This window comes from Asterias amurensis, chromosome 3, assembly GCF_032118995.1.
Source record: "Asterias amurensis chromosome 3, ASM3211899v1".
NCBI classification, from domain to species: Eukaryota; Metazoa; Echinodermata; class Asteroidea; order Forcipulatida; family Asteriidae; genus Asterias; species Asterias amurensis.
The window spans coordinates 23,948,869-23,974,162 of record NC_092650.1 but is presented as its reverse complement, the minus strand read 5'-3'; the positions used below and the strand labels follow the sequence as shown (position 1 = coordinate 23,974,162).

Here is a 25,294-nt window from a genome sequence, read left to right as displayed (position 1 = left end):
GTACTATTCTTTGCAAAAACAGCAAAATGATATCAATTGATGAACTACTTTCTATACTGTTGGAACGGTTCAATAGTCAACCTTTGCACCCAGATAAATAACCTTTTTGGAAAACAGGGGTCAATTTCTGATGGTGCTAGCCACCTAAACTTACTAAGCCCAGGCAATTTTTGCTTAGCCAATAAAGAGTATCAGTTAATATTGTATATGTATTCTATATATTTTGGTTGTGACTGGTGGACTGCTGTGCAGCAAGTAAATCTGCTACTCGTCACTTTTTCCTGTGATAACCTTTTTGCATCACAGCCAAAGTTATCAACAATGTTTCAGTTAAACGTTTCATAATGTTTCACATCAATGAGGGATTAATTATGCATTTCCACTCTGACCAATAAGAGCTGGGTATGCAGGGTCACTACTCTCCATAAACAAAAACTAACACAAGACATATGTTAATGAGCACAACAGCACTAGACATGAATATGCATGAACTTGTCTGGAGTTTCCTTTGATTGATCACTTTTAGGTACTGGGTGAATTGACGACTCTGACTGTTGCTAAGGTTGTTGGTTGGTGCAGCATATGCCTCAGTGCATGCTACTACATGCAGCCGTAGCCATGTTCCAATCCACATAGCCAAAATGGACCTGTCATTTCAAGTGAGTTAGTGTAGGCCTATGCCTTAGTGCGTGTTACCGTGACGATGCAGCCATAGCCGTATTCCAATCCACATAGCCAATGTGGACCTGTCAATCATGAGTTAGTGAAGGCCTCTGTGTGTTTAACAGATGCCTCTATTACTTGCCATTGTATGCAAAGTACATCGCACCCCTCCTAAATTTGCCTTCAGAGAACAATTTGTTCATGTCAACAGGGAATTGAACAAAAACGAAACAGAATCGCCTCCATTCAGAAACCAAGCTTAATTCTGCTACCTGTTTGGAAGTTCGGCGAATTCCAACTGTTAGCAAAAACCCACTTCACACAAGCTGGCTCTAACGATTTTCCTGAAGCCCACAGAAAATTAAGGCAGCTAACATTTTTGAGGTTTTTTTGTACAAACAAGTATCAGGTTTGTCATAAGAAATGGATGATTTTCTGGTGCGCTAGCTTAGCAACTGCCCAGCCCATCATTAACAGAAGTAAAAAATTCTGAAGTTTCTTGAGTTTTATATCAAGAACCGTTTGTTTGTACATCTCTCACACAACTAGCGCAGAATTGTTGGCGCTACAACTCTCCATAGATAAAAGCTTCAAATGCTGCGGCCAACAGCTACATGAAATCAGGCCCACAACATTACCACTGTTTGACCTTCCCTACACCCCCTAACAGAAACCAGTAATGGAATTATGCAATGTATAATACTGTTATACCATAGTAATATATTGTGAACTTTTATTGGTCGTGAACCCATCGTGGGATATGTACTAAAGACACACGTACATGGCACAGGTGAACATGAGTCATGCACCCCAACCAGATACGTTACTTTGATCGTGCCCACAGCTGGTCATTTTCACCACTCAACGACGGCCACTAATCATCAACTTTTTAGTGGTGCCAATTTTGTGGTAAAAGTCGACTACAGATCGCCTACAATTCATTACCATGGTATAAAAAAACAATTGTTGCACACTGTGATGGGGTCCATTAGTTTTGTATGCTCTCGTGGGTAAATGGCGCCCTGGTGGGCAAATGGCACCCTTGGCTTTTCCTCAGACCTCAACCACAGCGTGCAACATTTGTAGATTAAGAATGAGTCAAGCAAGCAAGCAAACACTGACAGGACTACGCACCTGTGTAACACTACAAGCTACAACATTTCTACTCTCATCGGACCCACCACTGGCCGGGGACTCGCACCGATCCACCCTCTCCGTGCTCTGGAACATCTCCGGTGAGAAGACACTCCCACTGTCTGAACTCCGACTGGACGTCCCGTCCTCTGGGAGTCTGACCCTGGTCTCCTCCTCCTCACTCAGTGCCTGGTCGACCTTACCGCTTTCGGACTCCGCAAGGAGGGTGTCCCCAGACGATTGGCTAAGCACTAAGGGGATTGAGCTCATAGAGCCGCGGACTCGGCTGTTACGAGACGGGGAAGGGGCACTGGATAAGGAGAGGTTGGACAGGCTGCTGAGATGTAGGAGCTGACTTGGACTGAAGGAAGTGATGGCGATTGAATTCCGCATCCGCGGTGCTGTGGTCAAAGACATGAACAAAACTTTTAAATAAATCCAGTTGATTGCACAAACATCATTGTATTTTACAGTTTGCTCTTGCTCCTAAGAGCGCTATTAAATAGAGGTTCTGCTTATAAAAAGTCTCTCAGATGTCCCGAATCTCATTACTGCTTTGTGTTTCTTTGTTTTACTGTCCTCTTATAACACTGCCTGATTACAAGGAGCTAGGCCAATCCAAGTTACCTTGTTATAACTAGAGTCAACTGTATGCAACTTGCACATTGTGTATGTGGTGTACACACAACATGAGATTTAGTTGTTTATCCATGAAGTTCCAGGAAATATGTATTTTTTTAACTCCTTTAGTTACTGACCAGGGCCCAATTTCATAGCGCTACTTAACGGTAAGCAAATTTGCTGCTTACTGAAGCAGACAAATTTGCTTAAGCCTTAGCTTATTTCACAGGTTAGCAGAAAAATTGGGCGGCCATATTGCGTGTTTACCGTGGATTTGCATTGTGACGTCATTTATTTTCGTGCGGTAAGCACCGGAAGGTTAGCATGCCTTTTCGTGTGCTTAGGGTTGGCAGCGCTATGAAATAGAAACTGCACAGTACAAGCACAAAATCGGCCGCTAAGCAGCTCTATGAAATTGGTCCCTATAGGTACAGTTACATGTAGCATGCCATAGTCCGCCAGCTTTTTCACAAGTTAGTCCATTTTCATGTGAAATGATGACGCTTTCCATCACTAAACTAGACAGCCAGACCACCTGGAGTGAATTTTGACCGTTCCTCTGATATTTTAACCAGAATTAGGCCAGCAGACCATCGTTAAGGGAGAACACCTGTGTTGTGTCCATCATATCTCAAAATGACTTATCGAGCGTTAGAATACAATTTTTTTGCAGACAAGAAAGTTTCAGTTCAAGAGAAGACTAAAAATGAGAAAATAGAATTAGCTGTTACAAACAACTTACCAACCAAATGAACCAAGAGTTTAAATGCAAAAAATAGTAAATGGCCTGACGTTTCGACCCTATCAGAGTCTTTCTCGAAGGCTAAATGACAACACAACAAACATGAACAGGTAACTAAGTGAAACATAAGCAGTGAAGTGGAAATACATGAACAGGGTTACAAAGCATACAAGACTAAAAATAATATGTTTTGTGCCTACCTTTGCCTTTATCTCTCACGGATATCGCTCGATCGTTGATTCTGTCTTCATTTGGTTTGATGTCTAAACACGGTTTACTTCCTACACCCATGGAGGACAGCTGAGCTTGTCTGGCTTCTGTAAAGTAAAACACGAAAAAGGTTTAAGGTTCAACTGATAATACAAATAAGTAACTTTGAGTTCTCTGTTGGCAAGACAGACGTAACCCCATATTTTAATTTGGAGAGTGGCCTGGTGGCCAGTTTTTTTTCTATTCTGTGTACTTTAACACGTGTTATTTTTTGTAGTTCTTAAATAAAGGTATGACACACCCGACCGGCGTCTCATAGCATTCTATTAGGCACGGCTTGTCGTCATGGCTGAGCAGTCAAGCACATTGGACTCATGTTCTGGTGTTTCTTATCAGCTAAGAGGATTATTTAAAAAAGGGAAAGAAAGCCCGAATTCCGTACAATTATTAATATTGCCCTCATACATTTGACCTTATTAGAGGATTTTAAAAAAAGGGAAAGGGAAAGCCCGAATTCCGTACAATTATTAATATTGCCCTCATACACTTGACCCCATTAACTTAACATTGCCTCTAAGTCCCGGTCTTGACACTGATGTCCTTGAGCAAAACACTATTTTCAACCAATGTTCTTTTGGTAGGACGTAAAGCCATAGGTCCATTGTGTTAAGTATTTTGTAATGCACATAACCCAATTTCGATTATGGCTAAAGAGTAGGGGTTAAAGGCTGGTTAATAGTCGTTTGCTCGATGGTCGCGCGATGGAAATCTTGATGCGCAATCATAAAAAGACACAGTTTTTAGTATAGGCCTCAGTCTTAGGATTGCGAGCAAGATTTCCATCGCTGGACTATCGCGTACCGACTATAAACTGGCCTTAACCCTGTATGTCTGGTTCGTTCCAAGCGCCCTTGTTTACGGGTTTCCTCAAGTCGTTAAGAGAAGGGGTTTGCCCCAGTGTTTCTGGCAGTGACTGCTGGGTGTGCTGAAGCACCTTGTAAACCTTTAAAAGGTGTTATATCAATGGGTCTTACTATTAAAAAACTAATAATAAGAGCTTTGAAACGCCAGTAGATAAAGCGCAATGAAAGAACTTGTTAATATTATTTTAACCATTATTTTTTGACAAGTATGTCAAGTTGGAATTAAGAGACCCATTGACATGCTTTTAGCACCTTGTAAAGGTTTACAAGGTGATGCGCCCAACCATGCCAGAAAAAAACCCAGGATAAACCCCCATGGCAGGCAACCCGTCCTGTTTATTTTTTTTCTGGGGGAGGGAATTGACTATATAGACTGCACTGAGTAGGAGCTACATGTAAGACTAATTAACATCATGATACTGCCGAACGTCATTATGCGAGCCAAATGAAGATCCTAAGCAAAAGTTTGCAGGAAACCAAGAAGTAATGCCCTGTGCTTTGGCCAGTAACCCATTACATGTACTCCTAAGCAAGACTTTCCTGAGCTTAGCAACTCAATGAAACAGTGACCTGACGGACTGAGTAGCTCACCTTTGCTCCTGAATGCTTGTTTCCATAACAACTTGCTAATGTCTTGAGTCCACGCTTGCTTGACGCTGTGTGAGCGCGCATGGAGGGTGTACGCCTTGTCGTTGGTCTTACGTCGGCGAAACCATATCTCGAGCTTCAGACCACTCTCGCCAATACTTTCCGTCATTCCAATATCTGTCATCTGTGAACGGGGGGGAATAAAAAAAATTTAAAAATTCGGAAATGAAACAAAGAGGTAGAAAAAAAGTGTCTACTCGACAACTCAACAGTTTTGACAACACAAAGATCTTTCTATTCAACATTATAAGGCTGGACAGCCACTTCAAGGTGAGGGCTACATTGAACTGATTTGGGCTGGCACCAGGGGAATAAACTGACACCAGGGGAATGCTGCCACCTACTCCTGGGCTGAAACAGGGTTACCCCCTTCACGTCTGCAAGGATGTAGGCATATCCACTAAGGAGCCTGCCGTCGATTTCACAAAGAGTTAGGACTCGTCTTATCTCGAGTTATGTAGGACCAGTAACTCATCCTAACTTAGGGTTAATCTTAAGGTCTGCATGCTACAGTGCAGGGTTGGGACTCAACATAAGTCCTAAGATTAATCTTAAGTTAAGAAGAGTTTGGTGAAATCGACGGCTGACTGGTAGAACAGAATGCACTACCTATACCCAACTTTTTACAGAGCAATTATGTTATCTTGATAACACAAGTGTCATGACCAGGAATCAAACCCACACTCTGCTGCTGACAACACCATGCCCCAATTTCAAAGGAGACTGCTTAAGCAGAAAAAATTGCATAACCATTTTCTGTTAAGCAAAAATGAGCAGGATACCAGTCACAAATTGTACTTGTGACATGGAAGTTTGGCTAGTAACCTTATTCTGGTAAGCATAATGTTGTCATGCTTAACTACTTTTTGTCAAATTGGGGTACGGTGAACTAGACCGCCCTACCAGATCACAATCAAACACTTTATCGAGTCCAAACGTTTAAATATGGGTAGGTTTTACTCAGTGAGTTGAAAGCTGTAATTTTCTATTTTACCTTGAGGCTGAATTTGTAGTGGTACACATCATGTCCTCTGGCAGTCCTCCTAGACTTACTGAATAAAATCATGTCTTCAAAGAGGAAGGCGTGACGGACGCACTTCCTATGACCTCGATAAACCAAAAACTCATCCTGCAGAGAACAATGTTTAAAACATAATCAGATAAGTATTATTATATTTCTGATAAAGAACTCAAGGATGCCTAACAGGTGGCCAGGAATTACAGGCACATCATGGCCTCCATTCCCCCTGGTATTGGCCTTGGTGCCCCTTCCAAATTTTCCCATTAAATTGAAAATTTCAAGTGCCCCTCTGTAAAATGGAAATGGCCTTGCCCTTTTGTAGATGAAATCTTCCAGGTCTGTAACAAGTGAACTTAATCACTGTAGCTCACAAGCCTGAGGGAACCTGTAAACAAGGGTGCTTGGAATGAACCAGAAGTACTAGGGTTTGAATCCCTACTTTTCCACGATAAATGCAGACTGCGATTAAACGTTACTGCGATTACATAACCTCTTACCTGTCTTAATAGTTCACCTTGCTCATGAAGATCAACCTGCAAAAGACAAAAAAAAAATCAAATGTTTGTTAATGACTGATTGTAATAGTATCAACGACTGTATGAAACAAACTTATTCTGTGGTGACAATTGGGTTTGATAACTCTGTAAAAGTAACAAAAACTGTAGCATTGTATCTGAAAAGAGACAAATTTGTTTTGTAGAAAAAAAAGTGTTTTTTAACTGCTTGTAAACGTAGCAAAGAAACGTAGCAAAGAATCTGACAGAGACATACTTATTCTGTTCAAACATTTGTATCTGATTACTTTGCAAAAGTAATACGAAACTTAGTATTTCATCTGACAGCCCCTTGTAAACCATTTTACCCGGTGTTTTGATAATAAATGGATCCTAAAATTCAAACAAGCTCTGCATACCTCATTGGGAAAACAACTTTGGGGCGCCCTAGGGTAAGATAAAGTGCTATATAATAACTGCATTTATATTATTAGTACTAAAATAGGCAAAGAAAACCATGCATTTAATTTTAATTTCCCCAAAAGATATCTCGCCTTTTTAGTATAAAAAAAACCTTGATAACCCAAAACTACAATGTCTTAAACACTTCACAGTCCTTGAACCCAACAATCTGTCAATTTACGGAAATAATAAAAATACATTCATTTTATAATAAGTACATTCCAAAGTGTAATTGAGGAAAAGTAACAATTTCCTAAACTCAGACGGGGAAATTGTGTCACTCATCTTCTGAATGACAGCACATCCTCGTCGAAACTATTTCCAGAGAAGATTGGTAATTATCAAATAAGATCTACGCTAAGTAAATCTGACATTCATGCTACATTTGTTCTCTTCCTTAATACATTAGTATAGTTCAATAAATGTTAATGTATTTTTAATCCTTCTCCCTTAACGATTGTTTAGAAATGTCAGTTAAATACCCAAGGACCAGTCAAATTATATCCAGGTGGTCCAGAAGTTTAGTTCAACACTAGTATAGCTCTATAATGTATTTTTAGCGTTAACAAGGTCCGATGACCTATTAAAGGCACTGTACACGTTTGGTAATTGTCAAAGACCCATGTTCTCACTTGGTGTATTCCATCATAAGCATAAAATAACAAACCTGTGAAAATTTGGGCTCAATCAGTCATCAAAGTTGCGAGAAAATGATGAAAGCAAAAACACCCTTGTTGGACGAATTTGTGTGCTTTCAGATAGGAAGACTTCTAGCTAGAAGTATTTTATTTTAGTGAGAAATTACCTCTTTTTCAAAAACTACGTTACTTCAGAAGGAGTCGTTTCCCACAATGTCTTATACTATCAACAGCTCTCCAATGATCGTTACCAAGTCAGTTTTAAAGTTAATATTTGTTTTGAATAGTTACCTTCCCTTTAAAGGGAAGGTGTACATTTGGTAATCACTCATATACAGACTTTTTAGTTAGAAGTCTACAGCAGCTTTTGAGAAACTTTCACTTTAAAATAATGTGGTTACAAGTATGTGAAACGATATCAATTTAGGTGCACCAAAAGTTAAATCTGAGAAGCGATTTTTAATATTTTTTTAAAAGTTTGTACAATTGCCTGTTCCAAACATGTAGTTATTTCACCCCATCTTTCAATGCTCCTACTATAATATAAAATAATCTGAGTCCAAACCAAATGGTGTAAGAACACAAAACTGTCGACTGCGTCATTTCCCCTTATCACTGTCACCCATCTACATATCCATCATGGACTAAACAGAGCGTTTCCCCCCCCCCCCTCAACTCAACCCTACCTCATAACAATTGGGTCAATTTGCCACATACACAAACTTGATTGGATTAACAGAGCCCCTTTTGATTGGATTACTTGGCCCCAAGAACAATCACTAGTAGAGATTGCTTCATGAGCAACCCAAGCCCTGGATTAATCCCATCAACAAACAGGATTAGATGAGATTATGACATGGTTGGATTAATTGCGGCCATGAGGTTAAGAGTGTTTCGTCCTCCTCGGCAGTGATGAAATATGACGGAGGCTGATGCACTTTTTTTTCTTTTCTTTTTTCTCAGTCGTTGATTTATTTTAAGCCAATTATTAACCGTAGATTCTTTAGCCGTTCTTCAGCTAATAATGACCCGCATTGATTCTTTTTCAGAGTTTGATTATAATGAGCAATGTCTCAGACCTACTTTTTATCAATCATTAATCCAGACTCAATCTTTATGGTAAGCAGACAAGTTTACTCTTGGAGTGATGGGGGGGAAATGAAGCAGGGCTAAATGACAGGAAACACTATAAATGGTACCTCTTTGCAACAGCACGTTAAAAGATTTTCCAATAGTTGTAATTTTGTAACTAAGTATCTGACACCAAGAAAGTGTTTCAACATCAAAATGGACATACAGGTTTATACTGAAACTATTTGAGTGGATTCATTTGATAAAATGACAATTAATCAGCCTAAAATCCAATTTAAAAAAAAATTGATGGAAACATCCCTTCTATTATTTGAACAAAGTTGAACAAATCTACAACATGTGTCACTTCATACCAAAACCTTTGCACTCTCTGCCAAAACTCCAAACTTGGTTAATTTGCTCATCAAAAACAAGAAAATAAGAGCTTTCAAAAACACCTGATTTAGGGCTTATAAGGGAAGTATTTCTCAACATGTAAAATGTTTAGGGCGTCACATCTAATTGATATCAAGGCTGATGTTTTACTTGTCTTCACTTTCACTGCCATTTTACTATTTCCGAGAAGTGCCTGTTTCTCTGATAAAGGCCTCAGTTTACTTTTGCTTTCATAAATTTTAAAATTTGCACCGGGATAGAACACTACTTTGGTTTACTCTTACACCGATGTGAGATGAGCACTGTAGACTTAGTACTTCCCCTGTTTTGTGAAAAAATAATCACAGGCATATTGCTACGGTGGGATTCGAACCCACGACCTTTGCAACTTTTTTTTTTTTGTTTTTTTTTTGGCCTACAAATGTTCAGTAGTTAGAGTTACTCACGTCACAATCTTTGATGGAATCCATTGCTAGTAGGTCATTACCGTGCCTCATCTGGAACTGTACCATCTCCTCAGCAGACTAGTGCAAGGAAAAATAAATCCCTGGAAACTTTAGGAATAGTGCCACATTGTAAACAAGTAGAATTAGAAACTTTGCAATGATAAAGTAGAGTTTCGCTCGGCCCCATCGGCCAGTCTATCCAGGACCGCTGGTATGGGCTAATCGCTTGCACAGATTCTTGTTGAGGAAGTATGTCATGCGTACAGTGCATAAAAATATGGTGTAGTGTGAGTGTGATGCATGATGGGACTGCGCATTATTAAACTTATGACAGCGCATGATACGTTTGCCCATCCCAGCCCCTTTGGTTAAAAGAAGGCGCTGGGGACGAGCAAAAAGTAGAGTTCGGTGAGGTGTTGCGGTAGCACCTTGTGTAAATCTCTTTTGAGTAGTGTTGATTCTGAAAAGAACTGGTCAGTGGTTGACAACTTACCGGCAACACTACTCCAAAGAGACTTAGATATGCTACAACCTCACCTAAAACTGTAAGCAGTATGTTGTCGGAATCAAGCGAATTTAAGCTTCAAATATTGGCTGCTGGCTGCAGCGCAATGTTAATCACAGAAAATGTAATCTCAAAAACTTTGCTTAAGGTAAACTTTAGAGAAATTTTGCATCGCGGAAAGTAGAATTCACAATAAATATTCCAAAGTGTGACCCTACATTTAAAAAGAGTTCACTTAAAAAACACCGTTCAAAGTTAAGTGTGTTAGGCCATTTCCTCTTTGAGTATGAAATTCCAAACTCGACTCTAATTAAGACTCTGAGTTTGGAATTTCATACTTAAAGAGGAAATGGCCGAACACACTTAACTTTGAACAGTGTTTTTTAAAGTTTTCTATGAAAAAAAAGCAAAGTAGGAAATCAACTCATCAGCTAAGCTTGATATACAAACATTTTGGTTGATTTTCTTTACCTTGAGTGAGGACAGCTCTTGATCCGAGGGTTGACACTCTCTGATGAGGTCCCGTAACAGCAAAGCGTACTTCCCCAATCTCTGCACAGGCTTCAGGAGGTAGCTAGCAACATCCATTTTGTCATGTAGATTACGCTGTTTCGACTAAAACAAACAGATACAAATATTGTTACGATCATTATCCTCATGGTAAGTCATTGCGTCGAGTGCGTGCACATTTTGCTGCCTGCTCAAATTTGTTAGAATGGGGTGTGTTGTGTTGTCTCTTAGGCTTTGAGGAGAAAGACTCTGCAATGAGTGATTCCTGCGTATCATGGCCGAGCGGTTAAGAGCACCGGACTCAAGTTCTGGTGTTGCTGATTAGCAGAGTTTGGGTTCGAGTGCCGGTTGTGGCACTTGTGTCCTTGAGCAAGATATTAAAGGCAGTGGACACTATTGGTAATTACTCAAAATATTTATTAGCATAAAACCTTACTTGGTGAAGAGTACTGGGGAGAGGTTGATGGTATAAAACATTGTGAGAAACGGCTCCCTCTGAAGTGCCATAGTTTTCGAGAAAGAAGTAATTTTCTACGAATTTGATTTCGAGACCTTAGATTTAGAACTTGAGGTCTTGAAATCAACCATCTAAACGCACACAACTTCGTGTGACAAGGACGTTTTTTTTTTCATTATTATCTCGCAAGTTTGATGACCGATTGAGCTCAAATTTTCACAGGTTTGTTATTTTATGCATATGTTTTGAGATACACCAAGTGTGAAGGCTAGTCTTTGAAAATTACCAATAGTGTCCACTGGCTTTAACTTAATACCATAATTGCTGTAAAGAAAGGGATGTGCAAGCCTCAACATGATTCCAACCTCGGTCGACTAGAGAGAGAGAGAGAATTGCTGTAAAAGAACCCAGAACACTTAATTGTGGAACATTAGGGATTAAACCCTGTGTTTCTGGTTCACCTAGTAGGCACCCTCGTTTACAATTTTTCTCCAGCTTTCAAGCTACAGTAATTAAAGGAACACGTCCCCTTGGATAGGTCGAGTTGATCTTTGAAAAGCGTGTGTAACCGTTTGCTATAGAATGCATTTGGTTAGAAAGATGTTGTAAAAGTAGAATACAATGATCTACACAAATATGCCTCGAAATTGCGTGGTTTTCCTTTTACCTCGTCAAATTAAAAGGAAAACCACGCAATTCCGAGGCATTTTTGTATGGATCATTGTATTCTACTTTTACAACATCTTTCTAATCATATGCATTTTATACCAAACGGTTACAAACGCTTTTCAAAGACCAACTCGACCGATCCAAGGCAACGTGTTCTTTTAAGTCCACTTTTGAGGCATCCTTGGTTTCGTTCACAGAAATGTACAATAGTACAAAAAGGGTTTTATTACTAAATATTTCGTTCAAACAGTTGGCGACTCACCTTGAAGAATGTACCATAATCAGCCAATAAGCCATCAGATCTCGGCTTGTTCTTGTTGTAAAGTGCGTACAGACCAAAACCCTTTTTCTGCAAATGAAAAAAAAGTGACCACAAATTTAATTAGAGATGAGAAACCAAAGAATTTAACTCCAATGACTGATTGTGAACCCTTCATACTCATAATTGTCCAAGATGAAAAGAATAATTAGATCATTTCTCTAAAATGAACTATTTAAGCCCTTGTCACACGGCAAAATAAAAATCCAAGCAAACTCCTGGAAATTTTAGTCTTAACCCCACGCCATCCCATGTTCGTACTTGTCAAAATTTTCCTGGAACGAGGCACACTTACTACGCTAAACCTAGGAGTTATCTAGCTTACAACCCTACCCCCAAGCAGGGGTAGTTACTCCTGAAGAAATAACAGGCATTTTTCCAGGGTTAGTAATTCATGTGTGACACCCTAGCTCTATGGTGACACCCACCGTCAATCAAAGTCACCCTGGAACTTCCTCAGGAAAGTCGTCTAGTATGAACAGCGCTTAAGTTGTTCACAAACTTTGACAGCCACAAAACAAAAAAAACATGAGCATCAAAAAAGTAGGACATGCTATTCAAAAAGGCTCTATTCTACCCTTCTGATTCATCAAATCAAGTTTTTAATCAATTTATTTTCATTAAATTTAATAAACTCAAACAAAGAAATTTTCTTTGAAGCTGCATATGAAGAAAAAAAAAAGGCTGATCAAATTTCCACAGAGGAAGAATTACCAAAACATGTATTTTACAATTTCCAGCCAAGGCGCGCTGATAATCAACCCCAAATATTCACCCCAGGCACTCTCCGCTCGACAAAATCAACTCGACAAATTCAACTCAAGAAAAGAGAAAATAAAACCCCACAACGGAAGACAATGTTATCCCGGCTCATTAACGTTTATAATCAAATCAGAAAAACCCCTAATTTTCAACCCCTACTTAAAATTATCTCAACATTCAGAATCTATGAATCAACAACTGCTAAGGTTTTTTTTTCTTCTCCTTGGTCTCTGTGGAAAGTCCCCAGTGGAGTCTGTCAACGGAGCAAAGGACCAGAGGGTTTGTTTCTCTAAGGCTTCCTATGCGATTCTAATCAGTCTAAACCACCTGTACTACAACTCATTTGCCCCTCTGTACCCCAGTGGACTCTGGTGGCTAATAAACCACAGACAAAGCACTTCAGGCTGTTTTCTTAACATTTCCAAAGAGTCCCCTCTTTAAATATCCAACATTGTTTGCTTTTTTTTCATCTCCCCCTCCCTTCAAGTTCATTACATTTGTGGGGCAGAGTGTGAAGTTGGTATTCATATTTTTAATGGGGTTAATTTTGTTGATGTTGGACTGCTCTCCATGTGTGATTGGAGATCTAGATTGCTATTTCGCTCGGCTGATTTCTCGTGGGGCAATGTTGAGTTTGAAGCCCCCTGTGGACCCACTTGATGACCCGGTGATTGCAAACATCACAACCCCTACATGGAGAAATGCTTGATGGAACGGAATTATTCATGCTTTTGTTCTCTCTCTCTCCCTTTGTATTGGGACGACAGTGGCTTTAAAGACACTGGACACTTTTGGTAATTGGTAAAGACTAGCCTCCACCGTTGGTGTATCTCAACATATGCATAAAATAACAAACCTATGAAAATTTGAGCTCAATCGGTCAATGAAGTTGCGAGATAATGATGAAAGAAACAAACACCCTTGTCACATGAAGTTGTGTGCTTTCACATGCTTGATTTTGAGACCTCAAGTTCTAAATCTGAGGTCTCAAAATCAAATTCGTGGAAAATTACTTATTTCTCGAAAATTACGTCACTTCAGAGGGAGCCGTTTCTCACAATGTTTTATAATATCAACCTCTCCCCATTACTCGTTACCAAGTAAGGTTTTATGCTAATAATTATTTTTAGTAATTACCAATAGTGTCCACTGCCTTTAAATTACAATCCATGAAGTGCTTAATTGTCTCAAAGTGATGACAATCGAATAATTAATGTACATCTTGCAAGCTCCTTTGTGTCTTATTTCAAAAGATGTCTCATTAGTCTCAAGATAAAAAACCTTTCTTGATTTCTCTGGCCAATTTGTTTACTTCTTACTGTACCCAATTCTCCCCACTGCTGAGGCCAAATTTAGGAGGGCAGTTGCAAAAAAACAAACAGATGCACCATAATTTTGATAACATTTCTTTATTCAAAGGTTTTTTGTTTTTTTTTCGTTTTTTTTCTTCTTCATGCAAGTCGCCAGACACACATAGCCTGAAGGCCACTTCAAGGTGTGGGCTCCTACATGTAGGGCGGAAACAGGGTTACCCCTTTTACAGTCCATACGGATGTAGGCTTGGGTATCATCAGTCCGAAGCCTGGCCGGTAGAGCAGAAAGCACTACCTCCCCAATTTTATGTGTCACGACCGGGATTCGAACCCACACTCTGCTGATCAAACAGCAGAGCTTGAATCCGGTGCTCTTAACCGCTCGGCCATGACACGCCATTCAATTCAATTCAAAATGTTTTTCTCTTCTCTTTTCGTAAGAGAAATAAACAAAATGAAATAATCGCAGATAAGATGACTTGGAAAGAGTTAATCTCTGCAAATTAAAGAGAGTATGAGGCTGTCAGAGTAACCAAAGTTTGTTGAAGACAGCCTAGACGGACTTACCACAGACAAGGAGACAAGCAAAACAAAATCTAAAACTTAAAAAAAATATGGACTGGTTTGAGTTTATCCCAAGAGGACTTGGTAAGCACAGAGTAAACAGCACTTCAGAAACTAATCAATCAAAAGGGTGAAAACTGACACGGATTCACTGTTGATATAATGAAAACCACAACCACAAACTAATTTGATTCGGGTAACACATCAAAGCTTGAGGGGTAACTTTTGGTTGAATTGTCTGCTGCCCTCTATAGTCTGGTTGTCATAGTTCTCTTGATTGATGCACATCAAGCATAATCGAATCAACATAATTTCCTCAATCTTTAACCAACTGTTCCGTACGAAGCCACACAGACATTCAATAAATCTTAAAAGTGACAACAACAATTCATATGAATTGAGTCCACAATCTATCGCTGGTTTTATCACCAGATATATATTAATAACATAATAACAATTCCTGAAGGAGGAGGTTTACTTACATGTTGCAAGAAGCAATGGCAGACTTGTAGAGGGTCGCTCTGGCACTGACTGAGAGCTTTCAGGAAATGACGATCGTGGAACTCGTAAATCTTTTCTAGATTACCGAACACGGCGCTGCGCTGGCCTCTCAGACCCTGCGGTATGTCGTCCCGATCCATCTCCGGAAAGTAGTTCTGAAAATCAGTTTGAAAGGTTTTTAAACACAAAATCAATGAAATAGGAAGGTTTACTTTTAATGACAACTGCACCAACTTATTAACAAAAGTTTGTTTTAATAGTTTTCTTAAAACTACAGCAATAGCTGACTGACAAGTAATAATGGAGAAATCAAAGAGTAAGTGAAGTGATTTTTGAGGCTTTGCATGATGTGGGAAATAAAACTGACGAGGTTTACAGTTAACAAGCAGGTTGATTTACTACTTTACTCCTAAAGATGAGCAGAGCATGTTCCCAAAATTTAGACTCAACTGTAACACTGTTTCTATGCAAAACCAACACTCTGGTCCTTCGCAGAACCAACAGTTTGTCCAAACGTGATTTGATTCAAAATGACAACCACCCACAAACCTACTAAAGAATTAAGTTGCTACACCCCTTGCGCCATCATCAAAATGGATCAAAAAGGATCTTTGAGTTCTTCTGGGATATCGTTTCATGCACAAAAATCCACATGCAAGAATAAAACAATTTATAAAGAAATATTTTTTTATGAGTATTCCTTGAAGAAATTCAACCCCAGACCTTCCTTGATTTTTACCTCTATGATGTACTTCAGCGCAAGGACGTAATCCTGCTCCGTCTGGATCATCTCATCTAAGATCAGCACAAGCCGTCTGTAGTTAGGGTGGTCCTTGTTAGCTGAGACATTGTCATTGGATTCAATCTCAAGCTTGAGTGGGCTACCGGGAGCCTGGGAGACAGACTTCCGGATGTGACGGTTTGCGTCCTGGGGTGACCAATGTGTCTCAATCTGTGCCGGGTTCAAATTATTATGGAATATTAATTTACATTGATAGCATGTTCAAAAAATCCCCCACGTACTCTAAGAACAACTGTGAAAATGTTGAAAACCCAGTAATTTGTTTCAATGCATACTTTTGCTGGATTAACTTTTTAAAGTTTTTTAAGATGAACATATATGTATGAAACTAAACAATAATAGTCTTTACTTGAAATGGTTGGCAAGTTTTATAAGGTGTAAAATCTTAACAGTTTGAAGAAATCATGGACACTGACCGCTTCTGATGTTTCCTCATCTGAGAGTTGGAATTCATCCTCCATGTTGGCCTTCCGACACACCGCATCTTGCTTCTCCTCCGTCTCAGAAGCCTCGTCTCCATCAAGTCTCTTGGACAGTATCAGGGAGTAGACTTTCCTCTTTGGTGTCTCGGCGCAGCTCGTCGCTTCCTCTGGTTGTGTCTCCGAAGCATCAGCCTCAGGTTCCTCGTACCCTTCGTCGAGTTTCTCCAAGCTGCTAGTTTCTCTTTCTCGTCCTACAACCTCACTGATAGGCTTGATCAGAGCAGCCATCTTGCGTTGCCTCACGGAGAATTCATTCGGGGAGTCCATCGAAGATGGTGATAAAGGTAGAGACCCTCTCTCTAAGACCTTCTCGCCGACTGATATCCCCGAGTCAACCGAGCCGTTACTATGTAAAGAGTCTCTATGCTGCTTTGGGGGCGTTGTTCGGCTGCCCTTACGCAGCAGCTCTTGTTTACCTGGTGCCCCATCAGTGTCTAGTGCCCCTCCTAACCGATTCTTCCCCGCTCTGTTCGTCGACTGCAGCCCAAAGCTGCTAAGCCCGTCGAAAATGGCCGAAGCACTCCTCTGATACAGAGCATTCTGCTTCTTCTCTGTGCCCTTTGACACGGACCCGTACTTGAGTAACGATCGGCGACCGCGTAACACACTGTGCAATCTGTCTATCTTATCTTGAATCATTTTGTTTGTCTCTTGACAACGCTGATGTGCAAAGTTACACTGCTGGATGCATTGCTCTTTTCCTAATTGTTTGGAGAGAGAGCGCATTTGCGCAAACGCTTCCTGCGTCGTGGGAGGGTTGTCACGAAGGTATTTTTCTAGGGTGCAGAGATGGATGCGACACTGTTCTCGTGTGGTGCTCTTTTCGTGACCGAGTAACGCAACAAACTTCATGCCATCTAGTGCCCATGCATATGCCTGAAAATCAAACAGATAAAAAAGAGTTTAAATATTTCTGAAACAATCTGACGAAGAATCAGACTTGTAAAGATGTACATTTACTATGTCCCGCATTTAACATACAAGTTGAAATCAATTTTGCAAATGATAAAATTTGTGTTCAAATCAATAAATGTGATTGATAGTTATTTCCCTTTCACCAGCTAAAGCTAAGATAAACTGCTACATAATTGTTTCCTTAAAAAACATAAATAGTGTAAATTCTTTAAGAATCTGCAGTCAAGACAAAGTATTTGACAGAACAAAATCACACACACATCAAAACCCCATGAACAAAGTTTCCAAATGGTTCCTGGTGGTTTCGTTTCTCACGAGTCTTGCACAGATCTGTTTACAAACACACCCCTCCTAAATAGACAACTTTCATGATCACCAACAAAGGGGGCTACCCTGGGTACAGATCGGATTTAAGTCATTTGACGTCACATCAAACCGCTGATTCACAGGTTTTAATCAAGGTCTGTGTGCTAAGAGAATGACTTGATTCAACAAAGGGGGCTACCCTGGGTACAGATCCGATTTAAGTCATTTGACGTCACATCAAACCGCTGATTCACGGGTTTTAATCAAGGTCTGTGTGCTACATGTATAAGAAAATGACTTCATACAAAGCGTCTTTGCTTTGTTAACTTAAAGCAGATCACATGGCCATGAGTTTACATAATCTTATGTTTTCATAAAATCTTTACACACTGCAGGAAAACAGGAGACACCCTCCCCGCCAAACAGTATTTGTTGATATTACGAATTTATTTGCGGAAAGGAAAGTTGGATCACTGTTTATAAAATCATGACATCATGTGTACTCTTTCTGAACGAGCTAATTGTTGCAACCCCCCCCCCCTAAAAAAAAAAACATTTAAAAAAAACATGTTGCAATCTTGAGTTGTAGTGTGACTCAACTGATAGGGCCAATAAAATTATAGCTTACTTTAAATGGGTTTTTGGTTTGCTTTCAATGGTTTCCTTCTTTTCATGCTATATAGTTTGGTTATATTAAGTATTTATTTAATTTGGGGTTCAGTTCGATGTTCGAAATACTTTGCAAAAAGCACAGTGCTCAAAAATTGATTTTGAGGCCAAGCCTGCGGGATGAGATGGAACCCAAGTCTACATTTGGGATATACATTCCAGGCCTCTAACTGCTGACAGCCTTGGAGGTTCCTCCATGTGACAGCCAAGGAGGAACCTCCACCATGGAGGCTGCCCCCTTGGAAGGTCTACCCCCATGGTCTTATAGGTACACCTAGGGTACGTTCAGACGTAGGGTTAAACTAGTCCTTAATCCAAAAGTGCTAAACTAACCCTCCGTGGGAACGCAATATTCTGGTCTGCGAGGATCAATTTGACCAACTGAGCTGGGCTAAACTAAACCTAAAAAATTGGTGGACTAGCCTAACTTAGAGGTGACATAATTGTACAGCACCAACTTGTTACTGCAGATAAAAGGCAGCATGGGATATGTACAATGTACACACTGCTATCATATAATAAACCAATCATATGCAATCTTATCTTGAGTCAACTTGCACATGGAAGTGAAGAGGCGTAGATAAAGGGACTACAATGATAACACTGTTGTTAATACCCTGTCAGATCCAACTATATAGATGCTCAGGTGTGTTGTTATTATTAGCCTAACTATCCCAATGCACATCATATCTCAATGTTGAGGAGGGAATGGCCCCATAAACGAATCTTTGAATTATGTGAATATTCATGTAATGCTCAGAGATTCACCGTATCAAACCATATCACTCCATGATCCAACTATCCCAACAAATAAACTCAGATTGGAGCCCTCTTCTCAATCTCCCAATATAGGGATACTATAGCCCTATAGTTCTGGAATCTTGAGTTTTCATCAAAATTATCCTAATCAAGATGTACCTATACCCAGATTGGGGCCCTCTTTTGCTAACCGGGATATTGTAGGCTAAATTCTGAAATCTTTTAATTGTCATCAAATTATCCAATTGAAATATACTTATAACCACATTTGAACTACGCTCTCCTCAGAGAAATAAATTGGATACTCTTACTCAGCCAATTAATACTGTTACTCGGCCAAATACAAAAGCCTTTTTGTCTCCTGGCGAAACACATTTGCTTGACTGACTTCTTAGGGCCTTCCACATAAGGCAACTTTTACAGGCAACTTGGAGGCAACCCACTGCATTGCATGCTACAGGACCACTTTGATAGCACTTGAGTAACTTTGCATACAATGTGTTACGATCTTCAAGAATAATTATGTGAACATTCAAATGTGAGTGGATTCTCTTCTTGGAGAATGCCTGGAACTGGCTGCCTGTAAATTGCCCCATGGCTGGCCCAAAGGCTCACATACCAAACTTAACTTGCCACTACATGTAGATCCACCAAACCATCAAATGAAGTTGTTAATGATTACCAGAGAAGTTTTTAATTAGTACATTAAGTTGCTGGCAGAGGATTATAGGAAAAATATATTAAATCTACAAACAATCCTGCTAGAACCATGTGGCAGGTTGTAACATTGGAACAGTGTGACTTTGGAACCGCTGTTTGACTGTATTGACTGTGGAACATAAGAATGGCACATTTAGAAGAAACCTACGTGTATAAAACTGTCAATAATGTATTTCCCTTTCTACATGGTCAAACCTTGAATATCGTGAACAATCATTTTAGTTGTAGAACACCCAATGGGCAACATCCCCTCAGAATGGTATAAGTTGTGAAAATATGGGTAAATTATAAATCACGTTTAAAAAGAATGGTGCAATATGAAGCCAAAATACATGAGCAACTTTTACTTCTTTTTTTAAAAAAGAAAAGAAAAAAGTGTATGCCTCTTAACAAAGGGGGTCACCAGAGAGCCAAACTGCACCATGCTGATTATGTTTTGAAACCACGTGGAGATAAAAAGCAAACAAAGATTCAAGACTTTCTAATTCTACATAATGACCTAAGACAGATTAGAATTGAAATAATGAAGATAGCTTTTTTACCTTCTCAAGCTAGTAGCAGAACTAAGCAACTTCAAGAAAACTGTCTGTCAGCTCCAACCACCAAAAAAACAACAATGAACCATTCCCTTTGAGAGCTTCCTTGTTGTGAACTGTCATGCAGCTGTAGGAACAACTGACTGACCACATCGGAACAAAAACAAACCATTACCAAACAGCCCTGTCCGATTGCAGTGGTCCAATCACACTGTAGGTAAACATCCTCTCTTTCACATGATAAGTTACTAGGCTAATCTGGGATTACCCTAGTCAGCTTTGTTTACTCTAATCCTCAATGAGAGGGATCAGTAACCAGGGAGGTTTGATTTGAGCTATTGTGTCAACGTCAGACAGAGAAACTTTACTGAGGAGAAGTGGGAACCAGAGGGGAGGATGAAAGAGAGACCCTTGCGGACTTATGTAAATTATCAAAAGTGTGAAGTGGTTTGGGCCAAGAAGAGACAAGTATAAGTCTGGTTCCTCTTATGAAGATATCTAATAATAAACCACAAGAACGTAAAAAAAAGTACGCTGGACCCAATTTCATGGAGCTGGTTAAGCAGAAAATATCTGCTAAGTAGAAATGAGCAGGATACTAGTCACAAATTGTACATGAGACATGGTAGTTTGGCTGGTAACTTTTTTTATGGTAAACCATGATTTGGGTTGTGCTTATCTATTTTTTGTGCTTAAGCATGCTCTGTGAAATTTGGCCTAGGGCTTTTATTTCAAAAAGCCTGCAAGTAAGTACAAAAACTTGCTAAGCACAACAGATATTGCTTAGCAGAAACAGTTTACCAACCAAAATTACCTTAAGTGTCATTGGGTGGCTGGTGCCACTCAATAATTGCTTAGCAAACAAATTTGACTAGCAGTATTTTCCGCTTAGCAGCTTTATGAAATTGGGCCCGGTTTCTACAAGATAAAAAGTTGAGAAATATTACAATCATGAAAAAACCAAATTGAAACTCAGAAAGTTTTCGTGTTATCAAAGAATATTACTTAATTTTTCCCAGTCAAGGATAAAAAGTTCAGTTTGAAAATAATAATACACAAAAAATAATTAAAACATTTGTTGTTTGCTCAGCAAATGAAAAATAGCAGGAGTCCTTTATCAACATCTAATAAACTCATTAAAGGGTATTAAATGACTTCCAAAAGTACTTATTTAAGTTTACACGAGTCATCCAATGAGAAACGCCGACGTTTTAATATCAACAATGACATCATAAAAGCACACCTGGTAGGACAATAAAAACCTGAATGGAATAATAATGGTAAAGCACACATCAAGACGAGGGTTACCGTTCGGACTTAAGTGAGCATTGTAAACAAGATCCCCAGGCAATCAACCAAAGAGGGCTTTCAGTGTTTGCTTTTCCCAGAACCATCTTTTGTCGATACAACAAAAACGGAAGACAAAAGTCGGTGATTTAATAAAGTGAGCCAGAAATGAAGAGTCACGCCATGTTTGAATCAGTGGTTTTGGCTACAGCTTTGGCTGTGGAGTCTCCAGGACTCAAAGCTCAGGTGTTTCTGATCAACTTGTTTGGGTTCGAGTCCCAGTCTTGACACTATCCTAATCTTTTGCCCTTAACCCTTTTTAGAGACGGTTCATTTCTGTACAATCATCACAAAACGCCTGGACATTGCTAATCTTGTTGATTTTTTGCAACATGTTTTTATTTTTGTTTTTCAGGAAAAAAATCAGGACAAAAAATTAAAGCATCTTCCAAACAATGACTCTTTTAAATTAAAAAAATCATTATACAGCGACAAAAACTCAACACTTTTCACCTACATCTTGTCCCAAACTGGTTCCCATATATGCCCCTCCCCTCTTTCAAACTTTACCAATATACTACCAAACAATACAGATGAAACACTGCCCAATAAATTCTACCTCTATATTGTTCATTACCACCAAACCCCTCTTCCATCCAAAACAAAAAAAACACTACAAGGACAAAACCACAGAATGAGCCAAGACAGTTACTCTAAGCCACGACGCTAATCCCGTCAGATCCTATATATCCTACCAGCTACAAGGCTTAATAACCAATCAGGTTAACTAGCAGTCTGTCTCGGCCACATAATCCCTGGCAACTCACCCACACCCAGAAACCTGTCAGATGGGTACCAATTTACACCTACTGAAGATCCTTTCTTTTGTGGTACAACTGGGGTTATGTATCCCTTCCTGGTTTGGGTGGTAGTTGTGGTTGTTGCGGAGCAATGACGATGTTCGAGCAAGGGACTTTTATACACATAGTGACTAGTGTCTGCTATTTCCCCGTGGGACTTTGAGTGACCAGAAGAGGGGCCTAATTCCCGCGGCCAAAGTGACTAGTGGTTGACCAATGGTCACTGCTCAAACTTGCCCAATGTATCAGGGAGTGCTTAGTTTATGATAGTTTACAAGTACAAAATCATTTGACAGCAACTAAATTGTTTCAATACTTTGGGGGTGATGGGGTTGGCAGGGTGGGTGGTGGTAGGGGATGGGGAAACAAGCAATGTAGCCATTTCAAATGTGCTTGATGCCTTGCAGTGTGAGCTTTTGGCATTTGTTTCAGAACTTCATTTGAAGGGGTAGGTGGGTATGGGGTGGTGGGTACGTGTAGAGATGGAAAGGTGTTGTGGTGGTGGGGCATTGGGGTTGGGGTGTTGGTGGTCGGGTGCTGGATGGTTGTTGGTGGGAGGGGGAGGGGAGGACATTGAGCTGTCCTTGCTCTTTGTTCAGTTTAACCGTTCAACATTCATTTCAAAACTTCATTAGACAGGGTTAAAGGGTTATGGGGTTGCTGGTGGGCTGGTTGGGTGAGGGGATGGGAAACCATGTAATGTAGCTAATTCAAATGACCTTTTTGTGCAACCATTTTGTTTCAAAACTTCATTGGATATACCATTAGAAAAGCAAGGCAACAGTTCAAAATGCTCTGAACTGATTGCTTCTTGTAAAAGGGCCAGTATCTCATTCCAACTACCTGTAATCTAATTCTAACACAAACCTACTATCTGAACCTGTGACATAAAAACAGCACGTACAGCTTTGAGCACAGTCTACCTAAGCACAGGAAATATCCATAAACTTCGAGCTAGAGCTCCTCGCCGGGGCAAACACCTGGCGCCCCACAACATTGCCACTCGGCAGAACCCCCTTCGTCATAGATTCAACCCGGCTTTTTAACACTAAGCGCTCTCAAGTCACCATTAATCCTGTCTGAAATAACAGCTCTCATCACCTTTTAGTAAAGACATTATCATCAATCAGCCCACCTGGAGGCACCTGTCCGCTAATAAAACAAGAAACAAACAACGACTTTTTTTTTGTGTCGCCGGCAGCGGAAGAAGTGTTTTTAAGTGATACGCTATTGAGGGTTTCCTGAGCAATGAGGGGGGATGAGTTTGTGGGCAGGAAACCTCGGTGACATCATCGATAAGAGAGTTAATGGAACTATCACATGAATCAACTGCCTCTTCAGGGCGGTATCGATTGGTTAGGACATAGATGTAGGACCCACGGGGGGAAAGGGGGCAATTGTCTCCTACATTTTGGCAAAACACTGGGGAAAATACAGGCACAGCAAGAATAAGAAAACATTGCATAGAGAAGGCAAAAAAATACTTGCAAGGGTCATGGGTTCGAATCCCACCCGAGTAAATATGCCTGTGATATTTTTTCACAGGGCTTGGGATAGTACTGAGTATACAGTGCTAACACACATCGGTGTATGGGTAAAAAAAACAAGAAAACTTATTATCTGGTATTAGAAACTTGTTTTTATATTTTTTATATTCAAACAATTTTGGGCAAAAAACGTTTAGTTTCTAACATACAGGCAGTTTGCTTGAATACACCAGGTTCACAGCTGTCTGATGATTTGTTTTAGGGGAAATATAAGTTTGAAAGAAAGTTTTTTTATGGTCATTAATATTTTGAGTATTTACAAATCTACTGACCCTACCTTTAAACAATCTCCGTATCGATACAGGAACCTATTACTATCGTATATCTAATGTCAACCGGAGGTATCCATATTTGATTTGTCGAACCGCTTCCCGTGGAAACGACCTCTCTTGAAACGACCTCGTTGGATTATCAATCTCTCCAGACAGGATAAGACTTACATTAAGGTCTCATCAAAGTCCCTGAGTGATCAGATCTTTGGGACAAGGTGAGTTTCCTACTCATCTTGGGGGAGACTGGAGGTCAGAAAATTAGCAGGACACCTGGAATCCGAGCCCAACCCATGCCTTCCCCAATCTTGAATTGTATGACAGCCCCCCCAACCCCCCCCCCCCCCACAAAAATTGAACAGATACCTGGATCCGAGTCCAACCCAACATGAAAAGTTACTGCAAAACTAAGCAGTGACAAAGTGACAATCATTATGCTCACACCAAACTTTCAGCCATTCAATTGCAATACCAATCCTTATTGGTCGACCATGTAAACCAAACCAACACAAACCTATGTAAGCAACGCTCCCATTGGTTGCTGAATAACCAACACTACCATACATAATCACACACACACACACAACACCTTCGTGTTAATGCAAGCCATAGTGAAAAACCTAGACTGGATAACAAGTCTCCCCTCGACTCATTTTCACTGTGGGAGAGGAGGCAGGTAGAGGGGGAGAGCTTTTCATTGTATCGAACCATTCATTATTTTGTGCATTAATTTATTTCTGTCAAGAGTTAAGGGCAAGAGTTCTGAGCAGGCGTGTTACCAACGAGATGAAGAGATAAGAAAGAGGAGGAACCTAGGGAAAGCAGCCTGTAAGAAATATTCTAAAGAAAGAGGTTACATTTTCCAGCAGTGTGACAATATTAAGTGGAACTCTTTCATAGAGTTTCTTTCTTCTTGTAGCCCCTGGTCAAGAGTGGCTTGAAGCCTTGCTCAGAGCGAATTTGCATAAGAAAAAAAACTAATAATAAATTGCTCCACTCAAAACTATAATTGGTTTTTAAGGAGAAAATCAGAGATGGCGATCACAAAATGTTTACTAAATTTCCAACAAAAC

The 25,294-nt window shown here is 39.9% G+C and overlaps 1 protein-coding gene across 9 annotated transcripts in view; it reads right to left on the bottom strand.

Moving 5' to 3' along the window:
* LOC139934666 (puratrophin-1-like) overlaps positions 1 to 25,294 on the bottom strand; it is a 112,455-nt gene that overhangs the window by 3,417 nt on the left and 83,744 nt on the right. For 8 of the 9 annotated variants that reach the window (XM_071929001.1, XM_071929005.1, XM_071929006.1 and 5 more), the window contains 11 exons: positions 16,288 to 17,229; positions 15,809 to 16,021; positions 15,051 to 15,224; positions 11,873 to 11,959; positions 10,446 to 10,589; positions 9,470 to 9,547; positions 6,460 to 6,495; positions 5,936 to 6,070; positions 4,885 to 5,065; positions 3,361 to 3,477; positions 1,845 to 2,198 (listed from right to left, as the gene is read on the bottom strand). In XM_071929001.1, the coding sequence (XP_071785102.1) occupies positions 1,845 to 2,198; positions 3,361 to 3,477; positions 4,885 to 5,065; positions 5,936 to 6,070; positions 6,460 to 6,495; positions 9,470 to 9,547; positions 10,446 to 10,589; positions 11,873 to 11,959; positions 15,051 to 15,224; positions 15,809 to 16,021; positions 16,288 to 17,229 (2,461 nt within the window). Of the gene's footprint in view, positions 1 to 1,797; positions 2,199 to 3,360; positions 3,478 to 4,884; positions 5,066 to 5,935; positions 6,071 to 6,459; positions 6,496 to 9,469; positions 9,548 to 10,445; positions 10,590 to 11,872; positions 11,960 to 15,050; positions 15,225 to 15,808; positions 16,022 to 16,287; positions 17,230 to 25,294 lie in introns of all 9 variants that reach the window. The other variant, XM_071929000.1, reaches the window with a different exon arrangement.